Source organism: Populus nigra, chromosome 1 (genome assembly GCF_951802175.1).
Source record: "Populus nigra chromosome 1, ddPopNigr1.1, whole genome shotgun sequence".
Lineage (NCBI taxonomy): Eukaryota > Viridiplantae > Streptophyta > Magnoliopsida > Malpighiales > Salicaceae > Populus > Populus nigra.
The window spans coordinates 18,864,876-18,881,338 of NC_084852.1; the positions used below are offsets into that span (position 1 = coordinate 18,864,876).

The window sequence follows — 16,463 nt, forward strand, 5'->3', positions numbered from 1 at the left end:
TCAAATTTTAAAAAAATATTTAAAAAAAACCACGTCAATACAACTTTAGCTATTAATGTGGTAATATTACTTTCACCTCCGTTAATTTGTATCCCATAATCTTTCATATTTCATTCTATTTAGCTTTTAACTAGTCATGTAGCATGCAATACACCGCGGGTCAGCGTAAAGTTTGTTTTCTAAGGAAAAAAAAAATCTAAGTATTGCTAATATATATTTTAAGAAATAAATAAATTTTAATCATGAATTTAAAATTAGCTACATATTAAACATTATTTTTATCTAATATTGAAATGGAAACATATTGAAAGATTAAATTAACAAAAAAAAAACTATTTTTTTTTTAAAAAATCAAGTGAACTTAAGTAAACCAACCAAACTCTTGTTGCAAGTCATGCACGCTATTAGATTCAATAAAAAAAAAATTATCTCAAAGATTGTTTTTTATTTAATAGAATTATATGACAATAAAGCGCATTTGAATATTTTTATATGAAATACTTTTCTTAAAAGAAAACAAAACATGAAAGATGCATGAGACTTAGATAACAAAAGCAAATAATTAATAACAAATTGTGAAATTGCTTTTAAAAAAAATAAAAATGCATTAAAGAAAAAAAATATACTAAATGATGGCTTAACTTGTTGAACCTGCCTTCTAGGTCATGAACTCAACTAATTTTAATATACTTTTTTAAAAATCTTTATCTAAAGAAAAAAAAGACAAAAATAAATCCCAATGCACTACGAGTTTGAAAGGAACAACCCAAGCCAGCATGCCTTGTCTTTTTTTTTTCTTGTTTAAAGGAGCAGACACGTTATCATCCATCCTTTCTTAAAGAAAAAAAATAAAAAAATAAGTAGACAATTCAACATCTGCAAGCCCAGATTCCACTCACCACTATAGAGGCTGGAAAATCAAGACTATTAATTTTTAACTCAAAAAATCCATTTTTCAACTCATTTAAAGGCAAAAGCACCCTACAAACATTCCTAGAACATGTATGTTTAGCAATGCAATAAACCCAAAAAATGCTCAAATCACAAAATCAAATAGAATAAATTTTCTAAATAATATCAAGGCTCAAAACAACCACTATAAAACTTTCCTTACCAAAAAAAACATGTTAGCATCTATTTCAACCATTTTGATATTCAGAATAGGTGTCAATGACTATTTTCTTTCTCTACTTTGGAGTCAAACAGACTTCTCTCTCTCTTCTCACAAAAAAAGAAGTTTGAAAAAGGAGGGAAATAATATTTTGTATCAAAATTGAATTTCTGACAACTAAAAAAACCGGTCACCTTTAAAACAAAAAAAAGGAGACCAAAATAAAAATTTTTGTCCAAAATTCAAAGTTACCATCTATTTCCTCATGTTTTTTATTTTGATCCTCTATCTATCAATTCAACCCTTTCTTAAAAAAAAAAAAAAAAAAAAGCAATCAGACACCAATTTGAGCTCCAAAAGGTTCAATTGTGCAAAAATGAAGTTCAATAATCAAACTAAAAATTAAAAAAAAAATTGATTATCTCAATCCACAATGATTTGTGAGAGAGTGCATATTGTAAAGAATATAGTAAAAACACCTCACAACATAGTTTTTTTATAATTAGTTTCCTAGTCAGTGTTACATTATGAGTTGGGTCAAAAAAACTTTAAACTTTTCATATTACAGTGAATTCTTTGATATTTTTATTAAACTTAACCCAACAGGTCAACTTAAAAAACTTCAAACTCGACTCCTTATCTAACTCGAGTTTCAAATTTAATTATATAAGAGTTGTCTCGATATGACTTAGTAATCTTAAAAGGTCCAAAGACAAACCCGAACAATTAATAAAACAATTTAATATTAAAATGATAATATATTAGATCGTTTTGAGCTTCATGATTTAAACCATCAAACTCGCAACCAAAATTATGAATTCTATTAGGTTTAACAACTTTGTTTTTTTAATTTTTTTTACTTGATGATATAATAATAAAAATAAATACTCATAAAATTTAACATCAACTAAATACCATAATATTTGTTTGTTTAAAACTACGATAATCTTGTAAAAAATAAACTAAAATCAATTTAAATTCAAGATAAAATAGAAAAAAAAAATTAAAATAAAACTATTTAACATTATTATTATTAAACATGAAAGGATTATTATTATTAAACATAACCTTTCAGGTCAATCGTAAAGCTTTTTTACTCAACTTCTTATTCTTGTTTAATATAGGTGTAAAATGCATGAAAATTAATTTGTTGTTTTTTACCATTAGACAATAGAGAGACTGGCCATAAACTTGTTCAATTCTGCTTTGATCAAGGGCAAACCAATTTTGTGTCTGAGGATGCCATGCCATTACTATTAAGATAAAAACACCTGCATGGCCAATTGTATCTAAGGAACAAAAAACAAAAACCTTTGTGCTTGTTATCGAAACATTACTAGGCGATCAGATATAATTAAAAACATACAGAAACACAAGTCCAAGACAACAACACTTCAAATGTTCTATCACTCCAAGGAGCACAAAATGTAAAAAAGATCTGGTGCTAGAAACCTTATTAAACCTTATTCCATTATCCATGCCTCGGAACAGAGAAGGGACAGTATACGAAGCATATCGTGACTTGGTTTTAGCTGAAAGACCTAGAGAGGAATCGAGGGCTTCATAACTGAGATTGTGACAGGGAGTTGGCCACATCAATCACAAACCGGTACCTGACATCCGATTTGGCAAGCCTATCCATGGCTGTGTTGATTTGATCCATTCGGATCACCTCAACATCTGAGGTAATACTGTGCTTCGCACAGAAGTCCAACATCTCTTGAGTCTCTTTCACCCCTCCAATATCACTTCCACCAACTAGCTTTCGCCCTGCAAGAAGAAGATGGTCAATAGTATAATACAGATTTTCAAGCCAATGTCATGTTTGTAAGGCTACGTTTTAGAGGTTATGGTGACTGATAAATACAATGAGGTTTGTAGGTGGTTTGTTACAGCTTAAGTTCCATTTACTCAAAAGTACTTAATCTTAATTCAGAAAGCACAGACCAGGTTGACTCATCAACATGCGATCTTGCAAACATTTCTCTACACCCCTTCTCATGTAACCCTTATTGTTAGCTCCCTGAATTTGGGGATCAGGAATGGAGAAACTTACCCAAGACCAAAGGGAAGATAGGCAGCTCAAGGGGCTTCTCAGGCAAGCCCAAAGTAACAAGTTTTCCATTTGTCTTCAGCAGACTTAGAAGTGGAGCCAAGGCATGAACTGCAGACACAGTGTCAATGATGTAATCCATAGTGCCAAATGCTGCCTGCAAATAAAGCATCACAAATCATCAGGATCTCTCGTAAATGGTAATGAAACTTATCGGTCTAAACTTCATGAAAGATTTGAGTTAGCAACCGGTATCTACTCTAAAATCTTAAGCTATTAGGGTAAGCTGGAACAGTTCAATTTATAAATAACAAATACAAGTGTGCCTCTACACATGTTAACACAGACATGTTGAGGGTAATTTAAACAAAGTAATAAGCAAAATTCATATCCTCATGCAAGTCTTCTTTCTTCAGTGAGTGAATGAATTTCAAAAGGTGGAACTAGACTTGCACTCAAATTGAATACAAGCCCTGATTTGTTAATATATATCCACTGCATACCAAACATCAATCAAATTCTATAACCTTTAACAACTGCAAATAAGAACTACAAGGAAACAGGCCATATTAATTAGTCACCCAAAACCTTAACTTTTACTGTGTTATTATTTAGCGGTTCAATCTGTTATTATTTGTGAGTGATATCGCATACCTTCATTTTCCCAGGGTCACTGCTCACAAGGAACGAATCAGCACCAAGTCTATCAAGTGCTTCCCTCTCCTTTCTTGATGATGAACTGATGACTGTAACTTTCAAACCAAAGGCCTTACCAATCTTCACAGCAACATGACCAAGCCCCCCCAATCCTACGATTCCCAAATGCTTCCCTGGTTCTGTCATTCCATAATATTTCATTGGGCTGTACACTGTGATCCCAGCACATAATAGTGGTGCAGCCCCATCAGCAGGCATGCTATCAGGGATACGGAGTACAAAGTGCTGGTCAACCACAATTGTATCAGAATAACCACCATAAGTTTTTGTCCCATCATGGTTTTGGGCATTGTATGTAAATATCATTTTAGGGCAGTAATTCTCCAAGTCCTGGTCGCAATACTCGCATGACTTACAGGAGTTCACCATTACTCCAACACCAACCTGATCGTCCACTTTGAACTTCTTCACATTGCTTCCAATTTTTGTCACAATACCAACAATTTCATGCCTGCAGAAAAGCAATGGCATTTATTATCTTCCACATTACTTAACATGCAAATAGCACAAGAAAAAATTCAAAATTTGTTATACCTCCATCATGTCCAATACAAAGTGCACCAGGCACAACATACATAAAAGGTCAGATTTTAATCCTTCACTCCATTTGTGACACAAGGAAATTACCAAGTCCTAAGAGTATTTTGCAAATAAGTTAAGCGTAAGTTCAGTATCTGCAATCATAAACCTAAGAATAAAATCCTTACAGCACACTATATCTTAGCCAATCATCCAACACTCAGCAGAACAGTTCTTTGTCTGTATGTATTCAATGGAAAGAACTAAAAATGAGGTAAGCAATGAATTCAATTTCAGCAATTATAAATCTAGGAGTGGCATTCTTGGGGACAGCATCAAAGTAAAATCATCTAGCAGCTGGCAGAACAATGGCATTGCTAGTGTATAGATAAGCGTCCCCAGCAGTTAGCATTCGGTCAGACTAAAAGTTGTTTAAGCACCTTCTCTGCAGCCAGCCACAAATATAATATCTGAAGGTACAAACTCTCAAGTAACAAAATAGTTCAATATCATGTCCAGGGCATTACACAGTTACAAGCAATCAATGCTAATTGATGTTCGGCATATGCTCACATGCAGAGTGTTTCAGCATTTCTCAATGTAGAGATGCAGAAGACAGCCTCAAGGCAGTTTCAGTTGTTTAAGTGTTATTTTCTTTGGAACTTCATAAAGGCCATCCTTAATACGGTAGAACTTTGACAACAAAAAGGATCTGGCTTTGCATTAGTGGCTTATGTGCAAATAACAGTTATGGGCAGGCATGATTCAGCAAATAACGATAAGAATAAAAATTTTGAAAAGGGAATGAATATTGCATTATACTCTCAATGCACAAAATCAATTATCAGCTTTGGCTGATAGAACGAGTAGAATCTATTTTGTGAATGTGATAAGAAGATCATACCCAGGAACCAAAGGATATCTGGAAAACCCCCATTCATTCTTGGCAGCGTGCAAGTCCGAATGGCAAACTCCACAGTACAGGATTTTTATGGTCACATCTTCAACTCCATTGTCCCTGCCAATAATACAAGCAAGAACTTGAAATAACAACAATAACAGGATTGCTTATGAAAAATTTTGCGCCCAAAATTCGTCTGGTATAAGTCTAGAAGCAGTACAAAACAAAGCTGGTAAAGAACCAAGTATCAATATAAGCTGGTTAGTTCAACAATTTCAGTAAAATAATCTGTAGGCACCAAATTCAGTGAATAATTAAAAAAGGTACCGTCTAGTTGGTACACCATAATACAATCTAACCAAAAGAAATTACCAATTGATTAGAATAAACACGACATTCAATATATATTATGTTTTTCTTACATTACATTACATCATGTTTTATCAGCATCTGCAACATCATTTGTTTGATTTTTCCACCAAAATCATGGAATCACCCCTTCGAAAGATGACTTGGCACACCATGATTTGTCTTTTGCGATGAAAACAACCAGCTAAAAGAAGCTTTCCCTCAAAGGGATCGCATCAAACTTAAAAAAAGAAGAGAAAAATAAAGAAAGCATACGACTTAGAATAGATCCATCATATACTATCACTCTTCACAGAAAGATATTCTTCTAACAATATTTATTTATCACTTCCCAAAAAGAAATATTTTTTAATTAACACCTCAACCCCTTAAATCTAAATATCTCTCTCTCTCTCTCTCTCTATTTACTTACTTTTTTACTTATTTATTATTTTTACAATTTAAAATTCTTATTCACCTAATGATTAACCAAAGCTACAAAATCTCAGTACCCTCTTTGTGCTAAATGCTAAAGATTCAATCTTTTTCATCTTGGCATTATCACAAAACGTTGAACATCCTCTATAAACCATCAAAGTTACCATCTTTTTCACTCACACATATGTACATACAATCAAGAAAACCAAGAACCATATACAAAAAGAAAAGGAGAAGGAAAAAAGACCATAAACAAAGAGAAAGCAATAACCTTCTTGAGAAATGAAAGGGAGAAAGGACCCCAGAACTATCTTTGGCAGCCCAGCCAAGAGCCTTATGTGGATGTTCTTCTTCTGGTGATTTTGCCATTCTCTCTGCTTTTCACTTCCTTGATGAGTTTAAACTCAGTGCAGAACAATAAGCCAGTGATCGTGTGTGTATATATATAAAATCGTGGTTGGGAGTGTGGTTGTGTTATTTTTAAAAATATATTTTATTTGTTAATATGTTAAAATAATATTTTTTTAATTTTTAATATTAATATATTAAAATATTTTAAAAATATTTATTTAAAATAAAAAAATTTAAATTTTTTAAAACACACAAATCAACTACAGCAATCATACATGTCCAGAAAGCCACATTTTCGCTTTTTATGGTTATTGTTACTTTTTCTTAACGATGATTGAGACGTGTGTCTAGTTAGCAGTCCTTTTTTATTTTAAGAATTAATTGATTATGTTATGTTTTGTTTTAAAATTTGAATTATTACTCCTTTTTTTATTCCAATTGAATTTTTTACGTTTAAAAACCGTATTTTAAAACTCATTCAAAAACCTGATTGACCGGTTCATTATGAGCCTAATCCGGTTAAAATTAGATCATTTGACTTTTTTGTGAATTTCTTTTATTTAAAACAAATGTTGTTTTGATTTCAAAAAAAAAAAAGTTTTAAAATTCTTTTACAAGTTTATCTAAATAGGGTTTTAAATCTATGGTTTAAAATAATTTCACCATATTTTTACATGTTCTGTTAAAAATATGATTGTTATATATATTAAATTGAAATAAATTATAAATTAATTTTTCTAGTTTTATAAAATGAACTAAATAGTTTCTCTAGTTAGTTTATAATTAAATTTTATTAAATGTAAATAGAATGATAGTCTAGTTTAAAATATGATAAAAATGGAAACATTATTTTAATTAAATGATTTGCATTATTTGGAAACAGTTTCCAATCTCATCATTAATTTTTAATTTTTAATTTAATGATTTGAGTTTGATGAGAGAAATAAAATAATAAAAAATCTAGTTATTTTTATTTTTATTATCAATACAATTATAAAGTATTGGGTTGGACACTTATATAAAACAAAGAAAAATAGTTTATGTTATGGGTTTTTTCATGCTCAGAGGTGAACATTTTCAGTTTGATTCGGTTTTTATTAAAAATTAATCAAATCAAATTTTAAAAAAAGAAACCAATTCAAACCAACCGATTTCGGTTTGGTTTTTTAGAGAAAAAACTTGTTCAAACTAACCGGTTTGACTTGGTTTTTTCTAGTTTGGCTCAGTTTTCTCCGGTTTTTTTTTGTTTGAGTTCAGTTTGGTTTTTTCAGTTTCAGGCTTATAAAACCGAACATAACCGGTTAGTTTTTTCAAAATTTTAATCATTTTAATCGGTTTTTTTCATGATTTAGTTTTTTCTGTTATTTTTTTTCCGGTTTTCTCAGTTTAATCGGTTCTTTGGTTTTTTTGCTCACCCATGTTCACGCGCTTGTGAGAGTTGACTATTTGAGATTTTTTTAATTATTTTTTAATATGAAATTTTATTCAATTTTATTTTTTAGTATTATATTGATGGTAAATCAATTTACATATTTTTTTATCATATAATAAAAGTTTTTTACTTATTTTTTATTTTTTAATTTCATCATTTAATATGAGGTTTTTATTTTCTTTAAATTTTTTAACCCTCTATTTTTATATTTTTCTATTTCAATTTTATCATTTAATTTGAGGTTTTTATTTAATTATATTTTTCATTATTGAGTTGATTTTTTTCTTTGAATTTATCTAATAAATAAGATCAATTCAGAAAATTAAAGGACTATAAACTAAGAAAAACATATCATGTTTTATGGGTAAACCTACTAAACTTGTGAATCAGGCAAACTGGATTAACATGTTAAACCTGCAAACCGGGTAATGAATTCCATTGGAATTAATAACGTTTTTTGTACTATTATTTATTTAACTATATGATAACAAAAATAGACGATCACAAAATCAAACGTCAAACCAATACTAAGACTTTTTTATAAGATTATGATAACTTCATAAATAGCAAACTAAAACAAATTGATTCCACAAAGTTTAATAACCTAGTTTTTTTAATTATTTTTTATTTAACTAAACTTTTTAAAAAATAAACCATACTGTAATGCTATATATTTCTTTGATACCAATTCAATGCGGAAATATTTTTTGATATAGCGATAATTATATGAAAAATAAATTATCAACTCTAAATCCTTGTAAACACATCATGTAATCATATAAGGATTGAGTTAAAAATAAAATCAATAACCAAATGAAAAAAAAAATCAAAATGCAACCCAAAATGTTAATGGGTATTGAAAACAACATTTTCTCTACATCTTTAGCTTCATACTTAATAATACTTCATACTTAATTTCATAAAATATTAATATTTTGTTTATAATTTAAGATGACCAGTCCATTTTTTTGTTCCAATAAAATAAAATACAATGCATCTTATTATCAATAAGAGTTGGTTTAGAAGGTGGTGTGGTTAAAACTATTTTTTATATATAATTATAGTTTTAAAATTATTTGATTAATCAATATATGTTATAGTATGACTGATTTGTTTTTAAAATTTTAATCAAGAAAAAATTATAATTTATAGTTTTTTTAAAACATGTTTTTTTTTAACTTTAAATTGCAAACGTAAAAGCTACCATATCAAACACACACCAAGTATTTGATAATATGATGTGTTGTATATTTTAAATAAAAATATATAAAATAAGTTTTGTATTTTTAACATAAAAATATTAAAACCATCAATAATCATATAAAAAAAAACAGTTGGAGAATAACTTTAAAAAAACAAGTTAAAAATTTATCATTTTCATTGTTTTGAAGTAGAAATAAATGCGAGGGGCTCGTAGTGGTTGTGAAAGCCAGTAAGGTCACTGTTTCCTAGATTAGAAAACAAGGGCGCTCTCTCTTGTCATCAAAGGAGGAGCAGGAGGCAGGTGGGCAACTTAAATGTGGATTTGATGTCTGGTTGTTTTCTTCTACCTGAAATATTGATGATTTTTTTAAAAAAAATTTTAGTTTAGAATATAATTTATAGTTTTCTTTTAATTTATATTTTTTAAAAAATCACCCAAAAAAAACAATTTTTTATTTTTTACCCAATATCATTTTATTTTATCTTTATACGAGATTAACGTGGTTTACAAGTTTACCAAAGTAACCCAAGTTACATGATTTACGAGTTTGGTGGATTGTCTTTTTTTTTAATTCAACTTGACTTTTTTTATAGTTTATTTTTTTTTCATATAGTTTAAAAAATAAATTTACATAAAAGTTATGTTATTAAACTTTATAAAGTAACAAAAATTAAAAAGTGTGAGGAAATTACTGTTCACCAACACATATTACACCATGAATGACAATAATAATACATAATGTTTTGCTTTCTTTCTTTCTTTTTCTTTTTGAATTTTTGTTATAATTTTTTTAATTTTTTTTAAATTTTATCTTTTAATATTAGAATGATTGATAATTTGACTTCATATTTTTTTTTATTTTACCTTTTTATAAAGTTAACACTATTTACGGGTTTGCGAGGGTAATCCGGGTTGTCCTGGTTTATGAGTTTGGTGGAGTATTTTTTTTTAATTGAACTTGATTTTTTTTATTATCTATTTTTTATCATATAGTTAAAAAATAGTATTTGAAAAAAGTTATGTTATTGAACTTTATAAAGTTCATGGATCTATTTCACAAGTTTGGCTAGTTGACGTAGTTTAGAGGTATGACAAATTGAACTTTTTTTAATTTTTTTTATCCTTAGATACTAAGTTAATTGAGAATTCAGTTTTATAATTAATTTCACTTCATCTTTTATGAGGTTATTGCCATCTAAAAAAAGCATTTTAGTATTAGGTTGATATTTGATTTCACAGTCGTCTATTTTTGTTATCATATATTTAAATAAATAACAATTAAAGAAACAAATGATAATTTTATTGGAGTTCATAACTCAATTCACAGGTTTGACATACTAGCATGACTTAACCGATTTATAGGTTTGACGAGTTTACCAACCGATAAGATATATATATAGATCTTTTAATTGTTTTTCATTTATTATTTTTCAATTTCATCCTTTAATATTGTATTAGAATAGACTGCATTATGGATTTTTGATTTTTTTCTATAGGGATAATTGCCTAAAAAACGTGTCTATTTTTAAATTAGTGTTTAATTTAGTGAATATCTATTTTTATTATATAATTAAATAAAAAAGTTTATAAACAAAATATTAAACCTATAAAATTGATCTATTTAAGTTGAGTTAGTTCTTATATGATTTAATTAAAAACTTGAGTTAAGTAAAGAATTGAGTTAAGTGGTTTTAAAATTAACTCTTTAGATAAATTTTAATAATAAAATAATTTTTTTTCTATTTTTTATATATTTTTAAAAATTAATCCAAAACAGTAGCGAAGCACGGGCAATATCCTGTTATGGCCACTCTTGTCGACTACCGTAAATTTATATCAGATTTTGAGATGGTTGTCATCAAAGGAGGAGGAGCAGGAGGCCGGTGGGCAACTTAAATATGGATTTGACGGCTTATTATTGCTTCTACCTAAGATCAACCCAACAACTCCTTCGGCTTCAACTATAAACTCTTAATTTGATTGCATTTCTAGTTGGATGTTAATGCCAATTAATCTTCTCATACACTATTGTAGCACAAATTTCTGGTTTGCTAAATTAAAAATAAATAAATTCCAGAGGAGCTAAATCGTTTTTTGGATGGACAAAGATGTTATTACACTATTTCATGTAGGATTCCTTTACGACAATTCAATCTGAACCTGATTAATATCCAACTATTTAAATGAATAATATTTTTTTAGATTTGATGAATAAAAAATAAAGTATAAATATTGTTAAACCCAATCTTAAATCCACCTGAACCTATTCTAAAATATATGTTTATATTATATAAATATATTTATAAAATATTTAGATTTTTTAAAATATAATATAATATATACATACCTTAATAAATAATAAATAAAATATGTATATCAAGAAATCCAACTATTATCCAACTATTTAAATGAATAATATTTTTTTAGATTTGATGATAATATATACATACCTTAATAAATAATAAATAAAATATGTATATCAAGAAATCCAACTATTAGGTACTAATTGACCGTCCTAATTGCAGTGAACAATACAAATAACATATTATTCAATTACTCTGTGAAAAAGGACTTCGATTGGAAAAAAGTTTCAACAAAAGTAATTAAGCTCTATTCGACAAATTTTAGAGAAAGTTGAAAAATATTTCTCAACCTTTTGTGTATATTGAGAAATCAATTATAAAAGTGAGTGGGTTCATTTAATGTCTTTCGGCTAACAAATTTCGAGGAATCTTATTTAATTTTAATGCTTGGGAAGTTGCCTCTCGTGCAATCAATTGAAATGGAGACTCATTTAATGCATTCCTAGTCGGAAAAGATGGTGGAGAGTTGTTTGTCAGCCGATAATAATTAGTTTTAGTTTCTGGATTAGAACTTCTCACTTTTTGTCAAATGGCCTCATGATTAATATTTAATTATAAACAAAAATATTAAATGCTTGGTGGTGTCTTAGATTTACGATTGCCATTTATTTGGGAATATTTATTTTGTTTCTCAAAATTATAATAAAAGATAGACTATAATAAAACTTTTCGCTAAGTAAGGAGTTGAGTCTAAAAGTATTTTTATGTAAATTTTATTATTATATTTTTTTATTAATTAACCAGGTTATTTTTAAACTGGCCAAGTTAACTAAGTCATATTAGGACAACTCTCACACGTTTTAATTTTAAATTTGAGTTAGATAAGAAATTGAGTCAGAATATTTTTTTTTTTTTGTCAATTTCATCTTTAAAATTTTTATTATTAGTGGATTGAGTTTCTTTTAGATCGATCAAGTTGATTAGGTCATGTTGAGTTAATTTTCATGCAATTTAATTATAAATCTGGGCTAGACAAGGAATCAAATAAGAAAGTTTCAAAGTTAATCTACTAAATAAGATTGAATAACAATACCAAATAATTTTTAAAATCTTAATATTCTTTTTATATTCATTTCTTTATCCAACCCGTAGCACCATAGGGCATACATGTAAACTAATAAGTTCTAAATATAATATTAAATGCTAGATATTAAAAAAAAAGTTTCAGAAATACATAAGTCGATTATTTATGTTAGTTTCTAAATGTTTTTTTTTCTGATAATGAGATGGTAAGATTCGTTGCTGGTCAATGAACAGCCCCATTAACAAAAGCATGATCGTAGTGGCAATAAAGTTTGCGAATCCAATTAGGTTTCTCAAAAAATCATGAACGATCTTCCATGATCCCAAATTAAGTCAGCAAAAAGGCATATCAATCTATGTAACCGCATCATCAGCTTTAAATTAAGCAAACAATAACTATGAATACGGTGGCACACAGGGAATTTCTCATGCCATGGCAATTCCAACTCAAAATATTCATATATGGGTTTGGGGCCATTTCAGGCTGGCTACCCCCACCTCAACATGCAGTGGATCAACTGTACAGACCCGTTTCCGAGTGTCAATAATAGAGTCGCTATCCTCGGCTCGCTTGGGGCTGCTTTCTCCCTTGTCTGTACTAGTGGCTGGACACGTACAAAGACAGTAGCATACCCTTTCATCCTAGCCAAATCCTTGAATCTAAGCCTGCTCTTCTTTCCATCCAGAGTGGTTTGAGCCATGTTAAACCGCAGATCAGTAACTGAAAGGTTAGGCCTAGGCCCAGGAGCCGGCACAACCACAATGGGAATTGAATAGGTCTCTAATTTTTTATTTATTTACACTTTGGTCACTATTATTTCCTTTTACTTTCATCCTTACAAGTTGTGTTCATATGATTCTATGTCTTGGTATATATTTTGATCTGCTTGCTCTCGCATATCAGATGTGTCGAATATCTTGAAATTTAGATTGTTTTTAAAATAATAATTAAAAGATCAAGGATCAAAATTGTTATTTTAAAAACGTTTTTCAATTACACCATACAAAAGATATTGAAAATCTCAATTTGGTCCCTCAAGTTTCATGTTTTGCATATTTAGTCTTTATTTTTAACATTTATATTTCAACTACAAAACTTTATTTGTTTTACATTTTAATTCCTTATTATTATTAAAGGAAAAGGAGAGTCAAAAAAAAAAAAAGAGAGGAGAGAAAACACTCTTGAATGGCCACATTACAATTTTGGTAGCGAAGAATTGGATTCCAAGAGAACTCAATAAAAGTGGTTTCTATCTTCAAAAGTAGATCATGACTTGACAAATATTTTTTTTATTTTGAGTTTGTTATCTAATTAAAATGTCTTTTATGATTATAATTAGGATTTTCGAGGTTTGTTTGATGTTTTTCTTTTCATGTTTTTAAGTTAAATTAAATTTGAGTTTTTGGAGTTCAAAAATCTAGCCATGATTTTTCAGTCACCTGAACAACCTGTAATAATTTGAAAATGTTGTAGGTGAACGATATATTATTTATTTAATTTTTTTAAAAATAAAGGTGGATGACATGTCATTCATTCCTTTAAAAAATAAAAAAAACATGTGGGTCTAATAAATTTTTTAATAATATCTCTTAATTTTTTATTTGATTTGATTTTATAATAAGGCTCCCTTTAAATAAATTTATTAAAATAATTATTTGATTATGTTATAATTTTTAAATAATATTATATTTTTTTATGGAAATATTAACAATTAGTTTTTGAATAATAATACATGAAGCTAATAGTAAATATTCTATGCGAATAAAATGTTTATTTTGTTATTTTTATTGTAATTTTTTTTATATAACTTCTTATCAAATTTATCATTCTTATATTTTTAAGATATTTGAGTCAAAATTATTTTTTGATGTTTTTCTTTTGTTTTTTCTATTAAAACTTGTTTTTTTTTTAAATTATAACAAGTTTTTGTTTAATATTAATATTTATGATAGAAAAGGCATGTTTTTGTAAAATAACAAAGTAACGCAAAAAAGTTTTGATTAAATGTTTTCTTATTTTTTTCCTCCTTAATTCAGATTAATAATTTCTTCAACCACCGACTTATTCATCAAGGACACTAGTGGCAGAGGCAAGGTTTTCTTATCTCTGTCATCTGGATTCAAGTTTCAGTGTGCATGTCTGTCATCTCCGCGGTGTCTTACCTGCATACTGGGCTTGCAGGGTATTCAGTGGGTCTGAAGATTAGTTGTAGTGTTCGTAAGCTGGCCCGAACACCCCGGATTACAAAAAAAAAAAAAAAGGACACTATTTTTCACCGACATGTGTGGTCTCTTGATTCAATTGATGATTTAGGATGGTGATTTTAGGCTTAAAAACACAAATGATTCATGCCATTAATTACTAGTTGCTGCCATTGGCCAAAATGATTAAGTATTACTTAAAACATAGTTAGTTTTTCACTGTGCAAAGCTTCATTATTCCATTTTTCATATATTATTGTAAATAAATAATGTAAAATTTTATATTTTTTTAATTTGATTCTCAAATATTTTTTTAATTAAGATAATTTTTTTACAAGTAATTTCCAGTAAATTAGTGTTCCAAAACCAAGCCACTAATCACAGAGGTTAAATCAATACATATTTTATGAATTCTTAGACGACGATCACGTTGCTTCATCGTGCCCTGCAGGCTACCGAGTATGAAGGCCATTTTTTTTACATTGCTTTGTTTAATTCAATGGGGATAGAAGAGAGTAATGGTCATCTCATTGATTCAGCCATGCTGCTTTTAATTTTAAACTCCTTTCTTCTAGTAATTTGTTCATCACATAGTAAAAATAATAGCAATAAATTTCGGCCTTTCCTAAAAGCTTAAAAACTGATGGGCAACCCAATTAAAAAAAATTATTAGTAGAGGATGCTATACCGTGCCGTAAAATTGTTTTGCACAAGACAATTTCTTACATAATCCAAAGGAATCTTCAACTGGGCATGCTTCTATCAATACAAAAGTATACCAGCTATTATCTCTATAAATAGATCATGATTAACCATGGTTCTTCCTCAACCAAACCCCATAAAACATCTTCTATTTGCCTTGGCTCACTAGCCAAAAAGAAATGGCTTCAAGTATTGTTTTGTTGAGTCTTCTGTGTTTCAGCCTGATATCGTACCAAGCTATTGCTTCAAGAACACTGGATCCCACAAAAGGATTCACCTCCCTTCCTCTAGATCAATCAAATTTCGAAGTTCAGTGGCCATATAATATGCAAGAGGATCAAAGATACAGCTTCGAAAATGGCATTCGTAGGATGTGGGTGTACTCCAATGACAAGCCTCATTTCCCTACTAGTCATACTAGACCACGTACTGAGGTCCGGATACAGGTAATTAAGAGACCTCCTGTGCTAAAATTCATAAATTTAGGGACCGAAGGCTTGGATTTGTAATTCTCTTTATAGTTAAAGGAAAAGTGCATATAATTAAGGTCAGTTTTGAAATATAAATTACCAATAAATCTTATGTTTATAGTTATAAAATTATCTTTCTGCTAACAGGGATACGATTACTCTTCTGGTGTGTGGCAATTCGAAGGATATGGGTACGTACCAAGCGGCACATCTGGTGTGTGCATCATGCAAGTCTTTGGAGCAACTGGTCATGCCACAACCCTAATGCTTAGAACCTACAATGGTGACCTATATTATTACAGTGATGAAGTCATTGTCAAGAACATTTATGACAGATGGTTTCGAGTTAATGTGATCCATGACGTTGATGCTGATAAACTACATATATACATAGACGGGGCTCTGGTGTATGAAGCACAAGGACGTGGAGGGGAATCTCACTACTTCAAATGTGGAGTTTATGAGCAGGATGATGGTTCTCACTATATGGAATCTCGTTGGAAAGGAATCAAGGTTCTAAAAAAGATGTAATAATTCCGAAAAGGTATAATATTTAAAGTACAAAGTTGTGCATGTATATGGAATTGATGGAGTAAAATTACTAAAATATTTTCTATTTGTGAAAACAC

At 29.1% G+C, this 16,463-nt stretch overlaps 2 protein-coding genes across 2 annotated transcripts; one reads left to right on the forward strand and one right to left on the reverse strand.

The window, feature by feature from the left end:
* Nucleotides 1–2,553: 2,553 nt before the first annotated feature.
* LOC133692062 (probable cinnamyl alcohol dehydrogenase 9) lies at nucleotides 2,554–6,515 on the reverse strand. Its single transcript, XM_062112741.1, has 5 exons — nucleotides 6,359–6,515; nucleotides 5,305–5,418; nucleotides 3,819–4,332; nucleotides 3,168–3,321; nucleotides 2,554–2,881 (listed from the first exon to the last, which is right to left on the reverse strand). The coding sequence occupies exons 1-5, from the start codon at nucleotides 6,454–6,456 to the stop codon at nucleotides 2,673–2,675; spliced, it is 1,089 nt and encodes a 362-aa protein (XP_061968725.1). The 5' UTR covers nucleotides 6,457–6,515; the 3' UTR covers nucleotides 2,554–2,672.
* Nucleotides 6,516–15,543: 9,028 nt separating this feature from the next.
* Nucleotides 15,544–16,365, forward strand: LOC133672923 (citrate-binding protein-like). Its single transcript, XM_062093532.1, has 2 exons — nucleotides 15,544–15,810; nucleotides 15,982–16,365. Exons 1-2 carry the CDS (start codon nucleotides 15,544–15,546, stop codon nucleotides 16,363–16,365), a joined length of 651 nt encoding a protein of 216 aa, XP_061949516.1.
* The last annotated feature ends 98 nt before the right edge of the window (nucleotides 16,366–16,463 follow it).